The 21,668-nt window shown below is 40.5% G+C and overlaps 2 protein-coding genes across 2 annotated transcripts in view; both read right to left on the reverse strand.

Moving 5' to 3' along the window:
* Positions 1 to 6,643, reverse strand: part of bcl2b (BCL2 apoptosis regulator b) — a 46,894-nt gene extending 40,251 nt beyond the window's left edge. The window contains exon 1 of the mRNA XM_007229162.4: positions 4,755 to 6,643. Coding sequence (XP_007229224.3) covers positions 4,755 to 5,267 — 513 coding nt within the window. The 5' untranslated portion in view covers positions 5,268 to 6,643. The remainder of the gene's footprint in view (positions 1 to 4,754) is intronic.
* Positions 6,644 to 10,225: 3,582 nt separating this feature from the next.
* On the reverse strand, positions 10,226 to 20,955 carry kdsr (3-ketodihydrosphingosine reductase). The gene is made up of 10 exons (XM_007229163.4): positions 20,530 to 20,955; positions 19,414 to 19,503; positions 19,137 to 19,193; positions 18,893 to 18,958; positions 18,319 to 18,414; positions 17,507 to 17,698; positions 17,003 to 17,086; positions 16,816 to 16,899; positions 16,334 to 16,435; positions 10,226 to 15,655 (listed from the first exon to the last, which is right to left on the reverse strand). Exons 1-10 carry the CDS (start codon positions 20,716 to 20,718, stop codon positions 15,536 to 15,538), a joined length of 1,080 nt encoding a protein of 359 aa, XP_007229225.1. The 5' UTR covers positions 20,719 to 20,955; the 3' UTR covers positions 10,226 to 15,535.
* Between the last annotated feature and the right edge of the window lie 713 nt (positions 20,956 to 21,668).

A 21,668-nucleotide genomic window follows, 5' to 3' on the forward strand; every position in this document is an offset into this window, starting at 1 on the left:
AGTGGCAACAGGAGGCGATGCAAATGCGAAACCTTGAGATTCTAGATCACAGAAGATCATAGAGTGCAATGCTTAAAAGATAAGTGTTATGTTAGTGGACACAAAATGAAAATGCAACGAAAACTTTTCACATTTCTCCCCAATTTACACAGCCAATTACCCAACCCACTCATTAGGACTCCTCCTATCAATAGTGATGCCCCAAAACCAGAAGGGTGACGACTAAACACATGCTTCCTCCGATACATGTGAGGAAAGCACAGCGACTCGGTTCTGGTACACCAGCTCACAGATGCAGCCTTGTGTTGATCCACATCACCCTAGGCGTGATGAGGGGAAAGAAAGAGCGCCATCTGTCATGTACCCTCCCAGAGAGAACAAGACCAATTGTGCCGATGGCAAGCTACATAAACAGGATTCGAATCGGCGATCTTTTAATCATAGTGGCAGCGCTTAGGAAAATAACACTGTTTTGAGCTTTTAAAGACATGCTTTCAAAAACATCATTTCCTGAGAACATCAGACCCTGTATAATGTCTGAAACTGAATGTTACCATTAAGGGTATTATTCCAATAGTGCCTCAGGTTCTGAGTGTGAACAGGGATTTAGAAACCGTAAAGCTACAGGTTCAGCAGAATCAGCAGTTCAAACACTAACAGCATTAATCCCAAGGTTGCCTCAAGAGTAACACATCATAGTATTTTCATCTCCTATACGCCCACACAGAGCAAGCGATCCTCCCAAACCGACGCCGAGGAACGCCAACACATATCGATCTCCGGAAACCTTATATCGACACATTAGCGATGCGGCACATCCCTATTCTCAGAGCACCTTCCTTCATTCAGTAAAGGTCAACTTCAAAAAAGCCTTCTGACGATTAGCCCGAGTGGAACGTCCTTGAAACCAGTGTGGTGGTCACACCTCTTGACGGCTAAGGGTTTTGCCAGGAACAAAAGAAAGTCTAGTTCAAAGAAATGAGGAGAAAAAAAAGAATGTATAAAAATCCACGGCTATTCCCCGTTTCACCTCCAGGCCAGTCTGGCTTTGATATGGGGCACAAGCCGCAATCTTCAGGGGGCCGGCACTCGAGGGGAATGTTAAACTCTTCTTTCCTTTAAGATGAAATGCCGCCCCATGCAATATTGATGAAGAGCCCCTGGACACGGAGCGCTGAATAATACGCCAGTGTGTTCGACTCTTATTCCGTTTCGCACTAATTACGCACAAATGAACTCCTATTTTTATCCGTGGAAGTGAGAGAAGAACACGAGGGCGAGAGACAAAAAGAGAAGAAGGTGTGAGACAGAATTAAAGATCAGATCAGTTTCAAAGCCTTATCAAAAGGACTGGAAAGGACTTTTTACACTGGTTCATTGCTTCTGTAGCCTTTTAAAACCTTTTTAAGCTGCGAAAACTGAGTATAATGTGTAATAAATGTGTAATAAACTGTTTCCAGGCATATACTTCAAAAATCCTCAACAGAGACTAAAAGGACCAAGACTAAAATACAGAGCAGTGCTTTGGGGAAAGTAACGATTACTGATTGCTTTATAGCTTGATTGGTCGACTGTTCATACTGATTGATGGTAGGGGTAAACGCCACTTTAATTTACCTTTCCAGGCAAACATGGCTTCTGTAATATTTTGCTTTTAAGGTTTTGAAACCAATCACATTTAAAACACTGTCAATCTCTTTAAATTCTATTTCAGAGCGGCAATGTGGAGATCAGAATGAGGTTAGTGGTGTTTGTTAGCTCTGCTCTCTTCAAATACACACTGTACTGTGCTAAGTGATGTAGTCTCTTAAATGGCTTTAATCCCCTAAGAGACAGAGTTTAATATAGTGGTATAAACATTCTATAAACATGCAAATCATGTCAGAAATCGAGTCAGAAATGGTGAAAGATTTCTACACTGGATTTAATGGGCTTTTGTTCCACGCACAAGGTCTTTAAAGCAAACTAGACGATGAATAAAGTAATGCAGGATTGTGTGTTTTGGGCAGCAATAGCCAATCACAGGTTTGAGCTCAAAATATAGGCTGAAACAATTGAAAGTGGATTGATCCCTCCATCTTTACTTAAAGACCCAACTACAAGAATCAAGGAAGGTTTAAAAACAATGCTGAAAAGGAACCAAGACTCAAAACCCAAACATAAAACCTTCACAACTATTGCTCAAAATGAGAAACCACTTTAGAGCATTAGGAAGAATCACCAAACGAAACTAGGATTCCCTAGGAGCATGAAGAAAGTCAGGAATGAGAGGAATCCACAGTTGAAATTCCTCTAAAAGACTCTACAAATTCAGGATACAACTTTAAAAACCGCAGCTGATTTCGGTTCATTCGCGCTGCCACAGCTATAAGCCAATAATACATTACTGGCTCCTAGTGGATATATTTGGAACTGGAGGAAACAAACAGAAATCAGACAATAAATGTATTTTTTTTTACATTTTATGACAAAACACATCAACGACTGTTGTCTTCCTCATCAGTTACAACCACAGGAAGAAAATAATGATCGTAGTGCAGCATCATGAGTAAAATAATGCAGGAAAATAACAATAACAGGTTGGATCTGGTGTGTGTATTCTGGTGTATAGGCAATTTGGAGGGTTTCTTGACCCACCAAGTTAACCAAAATCACCACCCCCCAACCCCCCAAAAAAACCCCAGGCTAATAGCGATCTTGTCAACCAGCCCCAAACTCAGCGCAGTATGTTGTCATGAGGCAGTGCCCTGAGGGGCCATTCAAATTACAGTGACATGTGCCCTGACACGTGTCCCCTCTGTTTCCGGTGCACTCCAGCCCCATCGATCCCAGAGCCTAACCAAGATAATGATCCCATCAGCTAACACACACACACACACACACACACACACACAGCTGCTGCTGCCCTTCACCGCTCACCTCTGCCGGCAAAATAACCAGCGCCATGTCACTCAGACGCTAACCACAGCTAATAATATAGGGGGAAGGAGATCATACTGGTAGAAAGCAACACCACCACCTGTGTTAGAATAAGATGGATTTGACGTTTTGGGTTAAAGGTACAGAGCAATGTTTCCAGCTCCTGTCTCGAAAAATCGCCTTAGCTTTAGCTAGAGAATCTCCCTAGGAACATGTTAAAGAACCTTTGAGACAAACCAAGACTCCAAAGATTAAAAAAGGGAAGTATTTAAGGGAATAAGAAAGAGAAGAAGGAACCAATGAAAGAATAAAAACCAAAACAGAGAACCTATATAACATGCACGTATAGCATGTAGAAAAACTAAGACTAAGACAAACCAAGACCCAGAAAAGAACCACTGAATTCAAACAAGAGTAGAACCAAAAGGAGAAACTTTTTTAAGAGCATAAGAAAGAAACTGGAGAGTAAAAAACCCTAATAGCGCTTTTCCACCAACATGGAACCGGCACTGTTATGGTTCACAAACCTAATTTTGACCATTTTGTTGTGTTTCCATCAACAGAAGTAGGTTCCAGAACCAGGAACGTTCATTTGCAGCAAACACAGAACAATACCAGATGACTTATGATGTGACTTTTTGACGCTCACACTAAAACTGGTGGAAACACAGGCTGGTTCACTGAAAAGCACAAGGGTTCTTATTAACCAGAACAGAACTGGCTCAAAAACCTTTTGGTGGAAAAGCCCTACAAGAGTACATGGAAGTCCTTCTCCAAAAGCATAAGGAAGAACCACTAAAAGAACCAAAAGAAGAAGAGTCAAAGAACATGGAGAAGAACCAGTGAGAAGAACATATAGTAGTGGAAAAAGTGGAAAAATCTCCCTAAAAGCTAGATTATGATAAAGAACCACTCTAAGGAACCCATGACTTAAAACATACCAACCACCAGTATTTGATGAACTATTAGGGGGTTGAGGAGGGATTAAATATTAAAGAAACCTGATTTAAATGATGCTCAAAGCATGATGAGCATTTAAAACCTTCTACCTATTGTCCCTATGCATGTCCAGCTCTAGCCAGTTTAGATTTTGACCATGGTACATTTTTGTTCAACCTGACCAAGCTTGACCAGCAAGACCCAGCCTGTGGCCAGCATTACGAACATATCCTAGCTTGGCTTAAATCTAATTTAATATACATTATGATGGACATATAAAAGCTGGTTTGGTTGACCAGCTAGTTGAGCATGTTTTTGACCTGAAGAACCGGCTTGACCATCAAAAAGCAACTAACTCCATCCAGATTTTTTTTACTTTTACTTTTTTTTTAGCATGCTTCTATTGGGCTTATTCTCAGTATGCACAAAAATGATCAGATATTAGCATTGATCCTTAATAAAAATTTAAAAAATCAATCTACACTGAAACACTGAGCTAAAACAGGGAGAGAACCACACCTCTGTTCCTGCGGTCTTGCTGCTGAAGGGGGCGTGGCAGGGGTGTGCCAGCATGCGCGCCAGTTCATTGGCCAGCGACATATGGACAAGCAGCTTCACGGCCCAATCAGAAGCGGGTAGGGGCGCTGCGTCATTATTGAGGGGGCGTGGCAGTGGTTGTGCGTGTGTATCTACATATAGCGACAGTATAACCCAACCTCCCTTACTAGATACATTATTGTCGATTATATTTACGGTAAAATCCAGTATTTCTATTTCTAGTTTTCTATATTTCTGTACATACATATACATATATAAATTCATAATTAAAATAGAATTAAAAGAAAGTTCTATACATAAACGCTGATAGACAGCATCTGGTACCATCACTCACTCACCCATCCTCCGTTCTCCCGTATCCACCCCCTCAGCACCGGTCCGTTCAGGTACTCGGTCATCCAGCGAGCCACGTCCGCGGTGATGCCCTCGGCGGCGGTCCGCTTCCGCTCCACGCACACGGCCGCGCCGAACTCCAGGAACGCCACGATCCGCCCCCAGTTCACCCCGTCCCGGAACAGCTCGTCCGCCACCGCCGCGAAGCTCCGGCGCGCGCCCGCGGGCTCCAGCTCGAGCCGCCCGGTCATGTCGGTCAGATCCGAGCGGTACAGCCGCTCCAGCTCGTCTCCAGCCTCGCGCAGAGCTCCGTGCACGGCCGGTGGAGCTGGATGCACCCTTTTCCCCTCTTCTTCTTCATCCTCCTCTTCTTCTTCTTCTTCTTCCTCCTCTTCTCCATCATCATCATCCTGCTCGTGGAGCTCCCACGCGTGACCGCTCTTGGCCAGCTTGTGGTGCAGATAGTTCTCCACTATGCCGCGGCTGTCGTACACCACCATGTCGTTTTTGCTGGCCATGTCTGTCGGTGGTGTCCCAATGTATGTTGCACGGGTGCACGAGAGAGCAACAGCAAACACACCCACACTAATAGAAATAATGCAATGTCCAATGCAATCAAATGTCTTGTTAAGAGGCAAGGCTGCAAATCATTGCATTTTCTGTGTGCACGATTTGCGTAAAATCTGCGTGCAACTTAGTTGCAATGCAATGCAATTAATTAAAAAAATATAAAAACGAAACTCGCTTTTCGTCGTTGTGATTGATGCTAGCGAGTAAGGTGCTGGTACGTGGTTCTGGTCGTGATGGTAATGATGATGATGATGTTAGAGGTGCATGGACCAATCCCAGGCCCAAATACAGATCAGCTGCAATGCAATGCCAAATGCAATACACTAAAATGAAAAACTATTAAAGCGTTGGTGTTGGCTGGTGTAGCTCACATACGCACACATATACATAAAAAACGTCCAAATACAACTCAGTTGCAATACAATGCAACTATAAAAAAAAAACTCTGGTGCAAAACAAAAAAAATAAAATAATCCCACGTGTAAAAAAAAGAAGCAAAAAGCGTCTAAAACACTCAAGCTCAGTTGCTGCAATGCAATGCTTCAAATAATTAATGAAAAAAATAAATACATTAAAAAACCCAACTTGGTTACAGTGCAATGCAATGCAATTCTAGTAGGCTTGGTGTTTCTGCTGTTGGCCTTGCTTGAGTAACGTTAAGAGTACGGTAGCTAACGCTATATCTTTAAAGGCCCAAATACAACTTATTAAAGCTGGTCTTATGGTGGTGTGTTAAAAAGTAGTCCCACGCGCACAGGCAAGAAAACAAGCAACAAGGAAAACAAACGTCCAAACACAGCTTAGTTGCAATGCAATGCACGACTGCAATGCACTAACATGAACTCAAAAGATTGCAATGCCAATAAAAGCTGGTGTTGGTGTTCCTCTTGGTCTTGGTGAACGAGGGGTTTACATGAAGCAACCCCGCGCGCACGAGAGCGTCCAGCTAAGTACAAATTTCCCAGCAGTTGCACGAGCAAATGCACCCACCTCAACAGCTCTGTCAGTCCAGTTAAAACTGCCTCCCACGCGCAGACAGACCCCGTCGAGTTTTCCCACGATCCTGCAGCGCGTGAGCAGAGCAGAGTCCAATCCTGAGAGGCAGCGCGAGCCGAGGAGGAAGAGCAGCAGAAAAAACAATGTTTTCTGTTAAAAACAGTAACAGAAACTAATCCTCCGCTGCGGTCCTGCCTGAACCCGCGCGCGGCAGCATCCGGGGGCTCAGATGTCCCCCATAAGTCTGTTTAAGTTGAGTGTGTGTGTGTGTGTGTTTTGAGCAGCAGCAGCTAAACGCTACTGCGAGACAAGTCCTGCTGGATCTGCCCCGCCCCCTCTTCCTCCTCCTCCTCCTCCTCCTCCTCTTCCTCCTCCTCCTCCTCCTCTCTTACACATCACTCAGGCATTTCCTCCGCGCTACGTCACCCATTCAAATCACAAGACCACCCGTGTTTCCTCAAGCCCCGCCCCCTGCGCTGGGATGGGTTAGTAGAGCACCTCCTTCATTTGCATTGTCTCCGCCCCCCTGTGTTATGACCAGTGTCTATGCAAACATGATTGGCTAACAGTGCCCCTCCCCTCTTCCATCAGAATGATTCACTAATATAGTCTCCGCCCATCTGTAATGTGATTGGTTTACTGTTAGTGGCATGTATGATTGACTAGTACAGTCTCCGCCTATCTGTAATGTGATTGGTTTACTGTTAGTGGCTTGTATGATTGACTAGTACAGTCTCCTCCCACCTGTTGTGTGATTGGCATTCCTGCAACAAGATAGGACAGCATAATTGTCCCCACACACCTGTGCACTGTTTAGCAAGTCTGATTGATATTTATAGTCCCCGCCCCCTGTGTTATGATCAGTGTTCCTGCAGACATGATTGGCTAACAGTGCCCCTCCCCTCTTCCCTCAGTATAATTGACTAGTATAGTCTAGTATAGTATAGTATCTTCTCCCACCTGAGTTCTAACATTGGCTAGTATGATTGGCTAGTATAGTCTACGCCTACTTTATTAGTTTACTCTAACTGGCTGGTATGATAAGTTAGTATAGACTCCCACCCACCAGTGTTTTGATTGGTTTACTGCCACTGGCTAGAGTGATTGATTAGTATAGTCACTGCCCATCTGTAATGTGATTGGTTTACTGTCAGAAGCTTGTATGGTTGACTAGTATAATCTCCTCCCACCTGTAATGTGATTGGTTTTCTAACATTGGCTAGTATAGTCTCCTCCCTACTGTAATGTGATTGGTTTACTGTCAGTGGCTTGTATGATTAGCTAGTATAGTTTAAGTCTAGCTGATTTGATTGGTTTACTGCTACTGGCTAATATGATTGGCTAGTATAGTCCCTGTCCACCTGTGTTCTGATTGTTTTTCGAACATAGGCTAGTATGATTGGCTTGTTTAGTCCATGCCTACCTGCCTGTTATTATTTGTTTACTGTCACTGGCTAAAATTATTGGCTACTATAGTCTCTGCTGACCTGCCCCTGTGCTATGATTAAACATATTCCATTTGATTGGCTAGTACTGTTCATGTCGTCTGTACAGCATGAATGAATAATGTGATTGGTTAGTAAATCAGTCTGCACTATGATTGGGGACTGACAGTGCTAGCATCACTCTGGCGACCCTCTAGGGTCTATGTGAAGACCTCCTCGGGGTTGCGACTCCCAGGTCACAAGTTAAGAACCACTGGTATAAGAGATTGGTCAGTGAAAGTCATGTTTGTCTGTGGAAAAAGGCAATTTGTTGGAATACAGGTGAGAAATGGAACTGTTGGGACTTGAGCAACATTAGCAAGAGGTTTTTGGCTGTGAGATCTGGGGTCGCGGTACGAGCGCTTGATTACCCGCCAGGCCTGCTGAGCTTTATTTTATTTTTCTTTCGCTTTAATTTTCGATACTGGCTCCACGGACGTGAAAACAGCACAGAGAAACAGGAGCGTAAATGAGTGTGAAGTTCGAGCGGAACGGGATGGTGTTGGTGGGGAATTGGCCGGGACATTAGCATGGCTGCTTTGAACAGTGTGCGGCCTTTGATCTGTCTCACCCCCTCGCTGTCGCCCCTCCCTCCTCCGAGTATTAGGTAAACCATCTCAGGCCTCATGAATAATTGCGGTGCTCATGCTGAATTGGACTACATCATGCATACGAGCAGCGGGCTTTTGATGCGAGACCCCTGGCGGCCGGCCGATGCCTCAGAAATCCAGCCTGGGCTTTTCCAGCATGGAGTCAAGTTTCCTAACCCTTCCTTCACAGGTGGACCAACAGGAGGCCTGTAGTCTGCAGCACGTCTCAGTGAAGAGGACATCGGGGAGCTCTGTTTGCTTGTTTTTCGTCCAGCTTCACTGCAGATTCACTTTAGGATGTACAAATCAAGGCCGTAGGTGTCTGATCTTTCATCTTTCCTTATATTACAGACTTTCAGTCTGTAAGGATGTGGATGATCCCTCTTCATGCAGAGCTGATATGAGTGTTATCACTTTTTAGCAACAATTTTGTTTGTTTTAGATACACATGATATTTCTCTTACCATAATAAATAAATGTTTACAACTGGCAGACTGGCAGTAGCCACTAACAGATTAGAAGGCTTTTGATACTCAAGTCATAGTCTCAGCGGGTCTAAAGCACTGCCACTATGATTAGGAGATCTGCTGGTTTGAATCCCGGTCATGCAGCTTGCCATCAGCTGCCAGAGCCCCGAGAGAGCACAATTGGCCTTGCTCTCTCTGGGTGGGTACAGTAGATGGCGCTCTCTCTTTCCCTTCATCACTCCTAGGGTGATGTGCATCAGCACAAGGCTGCGTCTGTGAGCTGTTGTATCAGAACTAAAAACTTACAACCTGGCACTGTTTCAGATTTCAATTTTATCTTTAAAAAACGCACTAATGTAGGAGTACAATGATACAATTAGACAATAAAAATGTGAAGCAGGCGTAGTAAAAACACCAATATTACATCATGATTTGATCAAAACTCACATTAAATGCATTTAATTAATGTCTTTGCAGTAAAGATCAACATTAAATGAATTTAATATAATAATAAGTACTATGGCTATTTTGCTTCAAAGTCTTTTGAGCAATCTAGTCTCTGTTTTGGTTCTTAAACAAATGCAGTTAATCCGGTTCAGTTTCTGAGGAGGATACGCAAAGATCTATTAGCACATTAGATCACAAAAAGAAATTGGTTTCTTATTTAATCTTCAGCTAATATTCTGCTTGAATTCTGCTGAATTCTATGTAGTGCTGTGCGATATGAAAATAAATATCGTGGAGATGATAGAAAAGTGTCTATAGTGCTACTTACCTTCTATCGTCCCTCTCGTTTCTACAGTAATTGCATCTACTATTCATGCTAATATATAAAGTAGGCTACGATGAAATGTATTGGCGTGGTCACTTTGCATAAACTCGGTTTATATAAGTGATAAAGTAATCTTTGCAAAAAAATCTTCATAATGTGGTTTTGCGACGTGACCCTGCTTTACGTTATTTGACGGTCACGCGCGGACACGCCGGTTTACGACATGCTTTACGTTATTAAACTCATGAGAGCTGAACAATGGAGACGCATTGCTCTTTTAGAAAAATTAGCTACTGCATCTACCTCATCTGTTTTCATTTGATACATAAATATTGCTGCACTAAAAGGTAGTAATTCTCGTTTGTGAAAGTTGGGTTTAATGTCACTGAAATAAAGTTGGAAAAAAGTAATAATATTATTTAGTCATATTTTTTGAAGAATAACTGAAAACATTCTTAAATGTGGTATATCATGATATATATCGTTATCGTGATACAAAAAAATCATATCGTGATGCATGACTTTTCCCATATTACCCGGCACTAATTCTAACTAAGAGTGAATAACTGAAACACAACACACACAAACTCCACAATATTAACTTTCCAAAGATTTTTTATTTTAATAATAAGAAAATAAGACAAAGCAACAACATCCTTCTTCTTCATTTTGTATTTTTTTACACGTCAATGGCACACAAGGTGAAAATTCGACAAGTTTGGCAACCGTAAATGAAGAAGAACAAAGAAAGAAGAAAGAAACCTTCGAGGGGAACAGAAGCGGAGTGTGTCCAAGGCTGGTCTTATTTTTACCTTTTTAAAAATGACTTAAAACTAGATCAAACTTCACTTAAATATCTCTTAACATCAAACGACAACAAAAGGGTAAACTAGAGCATGAGCGTGATTCGATTCCTCGCAACATACTATGAGCACATGCTTCAATTTGCATAGCTTTAAAAAACGGATAAAGAAACATCATTGCTTGTGTGTTTTTTTTTATTTCGCTACTTATTGGATTGGGTGAATTAGGGTGTGCTGGAATGAGCAAGTGCTTTTAAATCTTTAATCCTGCAAAATCCTGCAAATAAACCGAAGGAGCGGCTTCTGCCGGAGCCAAATGTCCAATGAGAACGTCGTCGCAGTGACTCATGTATTCTCACCTTCATACTTTGGGTCCTCGTAAGGCCTTAAAATGAACCTAAAAGTGCTAAAAGCAAACCAAACACGACATTTTGTTTATTTAGAAAGTCACAAAAAACATGAAATGTGAACGGCCAGTTTGCTGTGGGCTCCATATAACTATAGAACTCTAAAATAGTCAACGTTTAAGGAATAGACTTAAATATCCACAATATTCCAATCTTATTTTATTCCAGTGGAGTTTAGTGTTCAGTGTTTAAAATTCTCTCTTTCAGCTTCATACTGGAGCTACGAGGCCAACATAGCTAAGTAATAAACACAAAGTACTAAATGTAATGGAATATCGTAATTGAATATAATTTCTGTTCCACTTTAATCTGCTGCTTACTGATGTGCTCGTTGTGTTTTTCCTGATGGTCCCTATTATTAATATTTAGGCTAAAACCATCGATCTGATTAAAGCTGGAATACAAGCCTCGAAGCTACAGTGTTTTAAAGGAGAAATCCAGTGTAAAATTGACTAATAAAATTTGATAAACATTATTTTTACTTTTGTTGAATAGCTCTCCTCCGCTCTCCTGCAGCTTTCTGAGATTCAGTATTTTGTCCACTTTGCTAAAACAGGCTTTTAGAATGAGGACAATGAAGATAAATCACTTTTCACACCGTTATTCAGTCTCAAAGAAGCTCCACACTTCATTGGTAGAATCTGGAGAGCCCTGACACTTAAAACGAGGCATTTAGGACATTGTTAAAAGTGCACAAGAAGCTTATTAAAAAACACTGTTTACATCCTAAACATAGCGTAGATAAATGTCTGAGCGCCGCCATCTTTAATTTAGGTCACCATAAGGTAAAAGATGTTGGTCGAGCACTAAAACGAATAGGTAGGATTTAAGTTGAACAGATTGCAAAATGAATTCTTTGGAAATGCATGAATTCTAGCTGTTGCTGAAAAAAATATCTGGTTACTGTTAATATTAGAATGCAAAAAACCAACAACAAATTACATAAACATTAATCGAAAAGTTTTATGGTCTATTCGTGCTCAATGGTTGATTCATTGTGACTTAAATTTTTAAAGATGGCAGGCGCCCAAAGATTTACCTACGCTTTATGATGTAAACCGTGGTTTTTAATGAGCTTCTTGTGCAGTTTTAAAGCTCTAAATGCCTCGTTTTAACTCTCAGATCTCTCCAGATTCTACTAATGAGGTGTGGAGCTACTTTGAGCCTGAATAACGGTGTAAAAAGTGATTTATCTTTATTGTCCTCATTTTAAAAGCCTGTTTTAGCAAAGTGCACAAAATACTGGATGTCAGAAAGCTGCAGGAGAGCGGAGGAGAGCTATTCAATAAAGGTAAAAAATACTTTTTAATCATGTTTTAATAAATAAATACACCCAAAATTCATTTTACACCAGAGTTCTCCTTCCTCTAACTAAAGATACCAAACATGACTGAGCTGACAGACTACCGTACATTTAAAAGGTGGATACTACAGAAATGAACGTTTTATTAAACTACTGCTTCAGCTGATTTAACTCTTAAGGCTTAAAAATGGGCCACACTACGACCCAAGCTAAACAGAGCAGCGTAACACAGCCGACAGAATCTCAACAACAGAGAGGTGGTCCCTCTGATCCATCACACTCCTCCTACAGCTGATGATGCAAAGGAAGACAAGAAGGAATTCAGATTATCTACATCGAGCGTTTGTCCCTCTCTGCTGCATTCATGAAGCTTTTCGCACAGAACGGGGGATTTATCTGAAGTCCTTAAAAATAAATCAATAACGTAAACAGACACCATTCACTCCAGGTTAAACCAAAGCAGAGCAAAGGCAACTTCAGTGCAGAGCTTCACTCAGTACAGTTTAATTATCATAAAACATGTTTTCTAGATTTGCAACAGTGAAGAATCTGATTTACGGTCCCTGTTTTACCCCAAATGTAGAACTAGGCGGAATCCAAACAACTATTTTTGTTTGGATGATTTATATATATTGTATATTAATTATTTTATATTATTCTATAAACTACAGACAACATTTCTCCCAAATTCCAAATAAAAATATTCTCATTTAGAGCATTTATTTGCATTAATGAGAAATAACAAAAAAGATGCAGAGCTTTCAGACCTAAAATAATGCAACAATATATTATAATATCATTCATAAAGACATTTTAAGAGTTTAGAAATCTGAAATATTTGGTGGAATAACCCTGGTGGTTTTTAATCACAGTTTTTTTCATGCATCTTGTCATCATGTTCTCCTCCACCAGTCTTACACACTGCTTTTGGATAACTTTATGCTGCTTTACTCCTGGTGCACAAATTCAAGCAGTTCAGTTTGGTGGTTTGATGGTGGTTTTAAGAGTTTATTTCTTTCATTGTTGATGATTGCTAATTATGAAGCTTACAGCCAATCAAAACCCAAAAATCAGTGCCTTAGAAAATTGGTATTTTTAGCAGTGTGGGCAGTGTGCCAAGTCCTGCTGGAAAATGAAATCAGCATCTCTGTAAATGTCACATTTATGTTGCATGTCTATGGATCGGATCCGTATCCGATTTAGGAGGACCACATATGGAAGTGGCTTGGATATAATTTGGAAAAAAAAAAATCGTATTTGGAGCGTTCACACACATATCTGTGAAAAAATCAGATCTGAGCCACATTGAGCAAAAAAAATAAAAAATCAAATTTGAGTTACCTCAGCTTCTTCAGCCAGTTTAAAACTACAGAAGTGAGCATCACCAAACAAGTTTTGGTAGATTACTGGTCTTGGGAACTACATGTGGGGTAAAGAGGGACACTGTAAATCTGAATCTGGATTGTTAGTGTGAATGCTTAAATGTACTCTAAACACCTTAAATTCACTCAAAAACAGCTTAAACCTTTCAGAACAAGCCTGCTCTGCTCAGCCGTGGCTCAAAATCTCCTGCTCCTGCAGCGCCCTCTGCTGGCAAGGAGGCGAAACAACTCGAACCAGCGAGTTCTCGCCCTCGTACAGTTCAGTGGACCCTTAGTAGCCCCTGAGGTCTCCCAACACACACAAACACACACGTACACACACACACACACACATTCCTACACACACGTGTGCACACACTCACATACATGCACAGTAAACATCTCCAAACAGGAGCCCCACACAGAGAATCGAGGATAAGGCAGAAATGGCAGACCCAGGCCGATTTTTTATCCTAGAACACAGTAACTGTTCACGAGTCAAACATTGAGTCTAACATGGAGCGTCAGTGCTTTTATCTAGAACCCAAAAAAACCCACATTATTAACAGAACTAACTCACACAGGAATGTCAAACATTTCCCTCTGCCAGCAAAGGAGACCAAACTGACCGAAGCTCACAAGTTACAAGAGACAGCGGGACAGACTGCGTTAGTGTGTTAGTGTGTGTGTGTGTGTGTGTGTGAATGATAAGGACATAAACTCGTATGGCACACGGTCACACCTCCGTCAGAGAGGTGATTCAAATAGAGTAAATTAGTTTAAAATAGAGTAGAGTTTTAAAAACAAAACAACTTAAAAGATACAGATTAAGCTGGATCTTGTTTTAGTCTAGAGCTTAATTTGAGAGATTAAGGGTCTAGAAAGGGAAATCCTTAGTGATGATCGTGTATATCAGTGAAGTCTTAAAATCAAACAAAAAACAAAACACTTAGCATGCCTTTAAAAGCTGAAATCTAAAGTTAGAATCTAATATCTATGGCTACGTTCACATTACAGGCCTCATATATTTGGTGTATTTATTTATTTAAAAATTATTTGCTCAGATCTGACTTTTCCTTCACCTTAAATATGAACATAAAATGTTCTTTAGCCATATACTTGCTTCCAAATCCCAAAAAGCTCCCTGCTCACTAACATTAAACTATCTTTACACCCAAATAGGGCTAAATACGTATGTGTAGCAGGGCTCTGTGTACATGAACCAAATTATACACAGCTCTCATCATGCATAACATATGATTGATCACCTCCTTGTTTCTACACCCAATATACATCTATTATTTTAGCATTTTGTAGAGTTTTCTACAGTATAATTACTGCAGACTGCAGTTAACAGTACCAATTATAAAACTACTCCTATAAAACTGCATCTTGGCATCATGTTCTCCTCCTCCACCAGTCTTACACACTGCTTTTGGATAACTTTATGCTGCTTTACTCCTGGTGCAAAAATTCAAGCAGTTCAGTTTGGTGGTTTGATGGTTTGTGATCATCCATCTTCCTCTTGATTATATTCCAGAGGTTTTCAATTTGGTGAAATCAAAGAAACTCATCATTTTTAAGTGCTCTATTATTTTTTTCCAGAGCTGTATATCTGATCTAGGACCACATATTCAGATTTGGGTTCCCATTATAATAAATCAGCCGAGTAATGTGAACGTAGCCCAAGAATGTTCAGCTTTTTTACCTGTGGTTGAGTTTTTCTTTAAGCTCAACTATACTTTTGTTGTTTTGAGGGGAAAAACTAACAGATAATTCACTAACCTTAAAATGAATTCTCTTTTTAAGGTGGTGTACAAGGTTTAACAACCAATCCCAGTTCTTAGTGTACTGAAGTGGTCAACAACACAAAAAAATGGCAGTGACCACAGTGTGTATTAATAAAACATAAAAGTAGAAGGAAAGTGTTGTTTGTACGGCCACTGCCCATCTCAGTAGCATGTGTGTGTGTGTGTTTATTGTGTGTTTGGGGCAGATTATTACAGTTTAAAGTGGTGGAATCTCCTCATATTTTACTCTCGTTTATCAGCTGCTTTAGACTGCTCCCTCTGGATCATACAGCGCCGGACGATGCTGTCGAAACTGCCCAGGTAGAAGAGCGCAATGGTGCGGAACAGCCCCATCGTCACTATCTGTGATACAGACAGAGAGAACACGATTAAAATTACAGATATTAATATACAAGTCAGTGATAATAATGATCCCTGCAGAGATGCTAATAACTAATTATTATTTCTTTATTCTACATTCAAGAGATTTCTCCCATGAAAATCTTAATTTGTTTGGTCTCTTTCTGGTGGCAGATGTACTTTATCGTGTGATTATATTTTTTAGGATTGTAAATTAGAGCTGCACAATGTATATATATATAATTTAAGCATCGTCAACCCTGCAATAGTCACATCGGAGGACGTGTGATGTCACTTAGGGCAAAAAATGTTTTGTTTCTTGACACAAGCTGTAGATACACAGCGCTGTCTCTGTGTCTGTGTCTGTGTGAGTGACAGACTGCTGCTGCCTGAGAAGTACGTTGGAGGGGAAGGGCTCCTTTTGGGCTCCTTTTGTTAATTGTTGTAGAATTCTGCTGCTGGTTCTAGACCAGTTGCAGGGGTTTGACAGCTTGTCGCAAAGGAAGACCAGCCAGAAAAGATCTGCAACGTTGCTCAAATAATACTGCAAATCAGACTCAAAACCAGTCAAATACCATCAACTTTACCAATCAAGACCAAACTTAACTAATATGTGAGGTTTAAATAAGACTTAAATAAGGCTTTTTTTATGGGTGTCCTGATGTCTTTACTCGGCTGTACCTGCTGCAGACCCTCAGTGATGGACGTTACAGGAGACATCCCGCAGGTCAGAGCAGAGAGCATGTAGCCATCAGGACCCACAGAGCTGTTGAAGTTCCCCTGCTGTAAAAGATCAGAGATAAATGGACAAGAAACAAGAGAATCCAGACAATCTAAGTTCAGTTTTAGCCATGCAGAGCTTTACATGGCTAAAATTAAAGCATTAAATTAAAACTTTTGGGGGCAAAAATGAGTTAATAAAAGAACCTACAGCTCAGAATTGCAGGTAAAAAGCTTTTACCACTTACACTTTTAATGGGGGGTCTGTGGAATTTTTCGCAGTGGGCTAAGGGGGCAGTGAGTTGCAAAAGGTTGGGAACCCCTGATTTATTCATGTTTTACACAATGCCCCAACTTCACTGGAACTGTTTTGAGTTGAGTTCACAACTGTCTGAGTTGTGGGATAGATACATGAGTGGAAATGTTTGCGTTTGGGTTCTTACCACTGCGTCTTTAACAATGACTTTGGCCACTTGCTCGGGCTGACAAACTCCAGACGTCTCAGAGATCAGCTTGGTCTCTAAAGGCTGAAGATCAGAGAGAACAGTTAGGATCAGTCTCTTAATAAAATCAACCACGGTACAATAGTATTAGCAAAGAATAGAAAGGTGAAAAAAGCAGTCAGTCTACCTTAGTCTTGTTCTCCTCTGTCAGGCATGGGGTGTCGGTGTCAGGGGGGTAGGTCACTGTGACATATATGTTGTAGGGCTTCACCTACAAGAATAAAAAAAAGGAAACAGCAGAGAGAAAGTCCACATTTAACAAGCCATGTAACTTTATATTAAGCATTTTTAAGCAAATAAACATTAATTGTTCACACAGAGCAGGGTGTTCAATTTCATCAGTCTTGACCAGAGCAGATACACAGTCCTATTTAATTGGCTTGGAAAAGCCGAGGGTGGGAGGAACTATACTGAATTACATTGCATGTGATTTTTGATTTTTGGAGAGATACGTGGTGCAGTTTTCATACAACAGACCTTTAGTAGTTTTTAGGGCCATAGCACCACAGCAACCACCTAACAACACCACAGTAAAAACCTAACTATACTGAATTACATTGCTCGTGCTTTTTGGAGCGATACGTGGTGCGGTTTTCGTAAAAACGGACCTTCAACAATAACAACATCCTACCTCCATCTGCAGAGCCTCTGCCAGCCCCCGCAGGGCGAATTTGGAGGCGGAGTAAGCCGTGTATCCAAACAGGCCAATCTGTCCGGCCTGAGAGGAAACGAACACGACCCGGCCCATCCTCCGCTCCTTCATAGTGGTGATGACGGCCCGGGTCGGATACACACTGCCCAGATAATTCACCTCCATCAGGCTCTGATAGAAACACACACACACAAATAACTAATTAAACACTTAAACCCTGTCTGGACAGGATTATTTTCTCAGGGGGACTTCTAGTCTTTAGTGACTCCTGCATCCGGACTGCAATTGAAAAAAGGCCTTTTTCTCGGTCACATGACATCACGAGGTTCAGTAGCTCCTCCATTTCCACTCGCTGTTGTGTTTTTAACGTGGATCTCCGTGGAAACAGAGCGTGCCCAAAGTGTAATTACAGTGCGCGGCAGTGGACAAATAGCTATTTTATTAAAGGCGAGGAGACGAAACTCCGGACGGGACTAAAATTACCGGAGGAGCACAGAGTTCAGAGAAAAACAGTATATCAGAGGACGTCTGAGAAAAACACCTACATAATCGTTCTGGATGAGAATAAAATCACAGAAGATAAAAACCCCCATGAAAGAGAGAAAATTACCCAGAACCCCCAACGTCCAACATCATTATATGACCTTACAACTATGCTTTTAGACGGATGGTAAAAAATTCCCATAAAAACACTCCTAAACCTTGTGGAAAGCTTTCCCAGATGGTCATAGTGTGATTATGAAACTAAGATTAAGTGGTTGATCAGGATTTAATAGAATTTATTGACTGACCCGGAAGCGCTCGACGTCCACCTCCTCAAACTTCCCAGAGACAGCCGTCCCTGCGCAGTTCACCAGCATGTCCACTGGTCCCAGCTTCTCCTGTGCCTGCAGGACACACACACACACACACACACACACACGAACATCAAACAAAGCGGTGTATCCTTCGGAGCCCCTAATGTGATATCATGTAAAAAAAGAAAATAATAATGCATGGCCACAACAAGATCCTACGGCATGGTCATGACTTATTGAGACATGGGAACAAGAACCTAATGAATTGGAACAAGATAATTAAGGCTTGGGAACGAGATAATTAACCGGTGGGAACAATAACGGAATGCGTGGGAACGAGATAATTAAGGTGCGAAAACGAGTTGATTAAGGCACAGGAATGAGATAATTAAGGCATGGGAACAAGATAATTAAAGAGTGGGAACAAGATAATTAAGACATGGAAACAAGATAATTAAGGTATGGGAACGAGATGTTTAAGGCACAGGAATGAGATAATTATGGCGTGGGAACAAAATAATTAATGTGCAAGAACAAGATAATTAAGGCACTTCCTGTTCTGACTCACCTGCTTTATTACACTCTCCACCTGGCTGTAATCTTTGGACACATCAACAGAAATGCACAGCACCACCTGAAACACAGTCAGCCATCAATAATTAAAGAATGGGATGTGAAAAGGACAAGTAAAAATTTAAATAACAACTAAACAATTTTTTAAAAGTTTTCAATGGTTTTATTCTTAGTAAAATGCATTTAATGTTTAATCTGATATACAATGTGATTAAAAACAGATTTGGAGGAGATTGTACCTGTTTATCGTTTACTGCACATTTCTCCACTTCTTTCTTAGCTTGAACTAGCTTGCTCTGTAGACAAATATTAAACATATTTAATAATGAAATCACAGTCAAAATCATCGGCACCACTCTTCATAAGTTTAACCACTGTTCAAGCAATCCTCTGTTGCAAACGTCCATCATTTGTTATTACTATTGTGGTGTTGAATCATTGACTTCTGTTAATATTTAAATATATACATATCACTGACAGAAAAAAACACAATACATAAAAGCCATAATAACTCACCTCATCACGCGCCACTAAAGTGATGAAGGCACCTTGTTTATAGCACTCGATGGCAATGCTCTTCCCAATGCCACTGCTGCCACCCGTCACCTGTTACATAGATTTATCACTCATTTCAATTTTTTTTTATGATAAAGTTATTAATTTCATTAATTTAAGTTTGAAGGCTCAATCAGTTGCCTAATAAAGATAAAGCCTTTATTTTTGGGCAGAGAATTTCTATGACATAATAACCATAAAATATCAGTGTTTGTTGCCAGGTTTTTTTTGTGACTTAAGTATTAACTGTATTCATTTTATTTTGCATTATTATAGATAAAGAAACATATATAGAATATAGAAAATAGAAAAATAGAAAAAATAGGCCCAATTAAAATAAATACATTGGGTCTGAAATGATCTTTTAGTTATGCTGAATTAAAAATAATAATAATAATAATAATAATACCATAAACTCAAACCAAATTAAAATGGTGATTATTATTTAAAATCAATGTCTTAAGAAAGTCAAAGAGCCCTAAACATAACCTCAGTCCATTAAGCACAGAACACTTAGATTCCACTGTGTTAACAGTTAGTCATAGTGGGACAGGAAGGGGCCGCACCTAAACTTTTCCTGTAAAGTTTGGAGCATTAAATTCTCCAAAATCCACAATTTCTTGTTAAACTGAAGCATTAAGAGTCCCTGTCACTTGCATTAATACAACAACCCTCACATCATAATGATCCCCCCTCCTCCAAACTTTACACACAGCACAACATTATTAACCTAGGGATTAAATAACAGAATGAGTGTAAAAAGATTTGTAGTAGTATAAATAATTATACTACAATTTTAGAAAGTAACTGTTATACTCGAACATATGTAAGAATATAAAGTTAACCCACCTCTGCTCACTAATTATCTCATTTTAATCTGTTATACAATCGCATTAATTAGTGATTAATCTGTTACATAATTATATAAATCAGTCCGCTTTGGTTTTACCTGCTGGAGAAATGAGTAATTGAGTTAGTAAATATTTATCACGCATTCTGAGGAGATATTATTCATAAACAGACTGTTAGCTAGCATTTCTGTTAGCTAGGGCTACAGGTTAGCTTCAGCGCTCTTACCACGACATGGGCCCCGTTAAGTTTGAGGGGTTTGGGGCTGATCAGAGGAGATATCATGTAGAGAAGCAACACGAAGGCCACCACGAACGCGGCGGCCACTAACAGCATTATGAAGGGCAGGAGCGGCCACCAGGAGCTGGGGAAAAGCCAGGCCGAGACCGCGGAGCTCCAGCCCGGGTCGGAGGACATGGGGCTCCCGGCGGCTGCAGGCAGCCAACGAGCTAACTAACGCTGTCTAAACCCGGAGCTTTTAAAAGGCAAACAGCGCGTTTACTCGAGTTCAAGGACTCCCGAGTTAATGTTTGTTTGACTGAGAAGATCAACAGCGGTAAGATAAAACAGGTTAAACGCGTACGATCCACCAAAATGAACCAAAACACAACATTTACTGGGGCACTTGGACGGGAATCCTCGCTTCTTTTGGGATTTGTAGTTTTTAGGTGCTTCAAAGCTATTAAGAACCTGGAGAAAACGACTACATTTCCCAGGGCTATGCGCCGCTGAATCGTTGCTCGGGCGAACCCCACCCCCTCTGCACGGGACTTGTAGTTTTCTATTTTCTCAAAGACATTGAGCAACGTTATAAAATCTTAAATTAAAAACTACAAATTCCATAACTCAACGGCACCCAGACGATTTTAAAGCCCAGTTTAAAAAAAAAAAAGCATGTGATGGGATTTGTAGTTTTAAAGTGCTCCCCAAGCCCTGAAGAACCTTACGAAAGGACTATTTTCCCAGGGCAATGCGCCGCTGCTCGGAAGAGCCTCACTCCTCTGCATGGCACTTGTAGTTTCTTATAAAATCTTAAATGAAACAATACAAATTCCGAAACAATACGAATTCAGCGCCACACAGAAGACAGGAAGAAAGAACAACTAAACTCTGAAGCTAAAAATAATATTTCCCACTAAGAAGATTAATAATTTCATTAATTTATATATCAGGATCACCATCACGCATTGTAATTGTGTATAGTAAATAAATATTATTATTATTAATAATACTAACAATCCCAATCATAATTATTATTACAATATATGAACTATATATATATAAATTAGTCACTGCATAATAATAAAGCTAGTTTAACGTCTTTGAAAAAACAATGATAGTTGCTAGAAATACTCTGTATACCCGCT

The sequence above is a fragment of the Astyanax mexicanus genome, chromosome 8 (assembly GCF_023375975.1).
Source record: "Astyanax mexicanus isolate ESR-SI-001 chromosome 8, AstMex3_surface, whole genome shotgun sequence".
Lineage (NCBI taxonomy): Eukaryota > Metazoa > Chordata > Actinopteri > Characiformes > Acestrorhamphidae > Astyanax > Astyanax mexicanus.

Coding starts and splice junctions, on each gene's coding strand:
- kdsr (XM_007229163.4), bottom strand. CDS start 20,718: ATGTCCTCCGACCCGGGCTGGAGCTCCGCGGTCTCGGCCTGGCTTTTC. Junction 19,504..20,529: donor TTAACGGGGCCCATGTCGTG/GTAAGAGCGCTG, acceptor TCTATGTAACAG/GTGACGGGTGGCAGCAGTGG. Junction 16,900..17,002: donor CAGAGGAGAACAAGACTAAG/GTAGACTGACTG, acceptor TCTGATCTTCAG/CCTTTAGAGACCAAGCTGAT.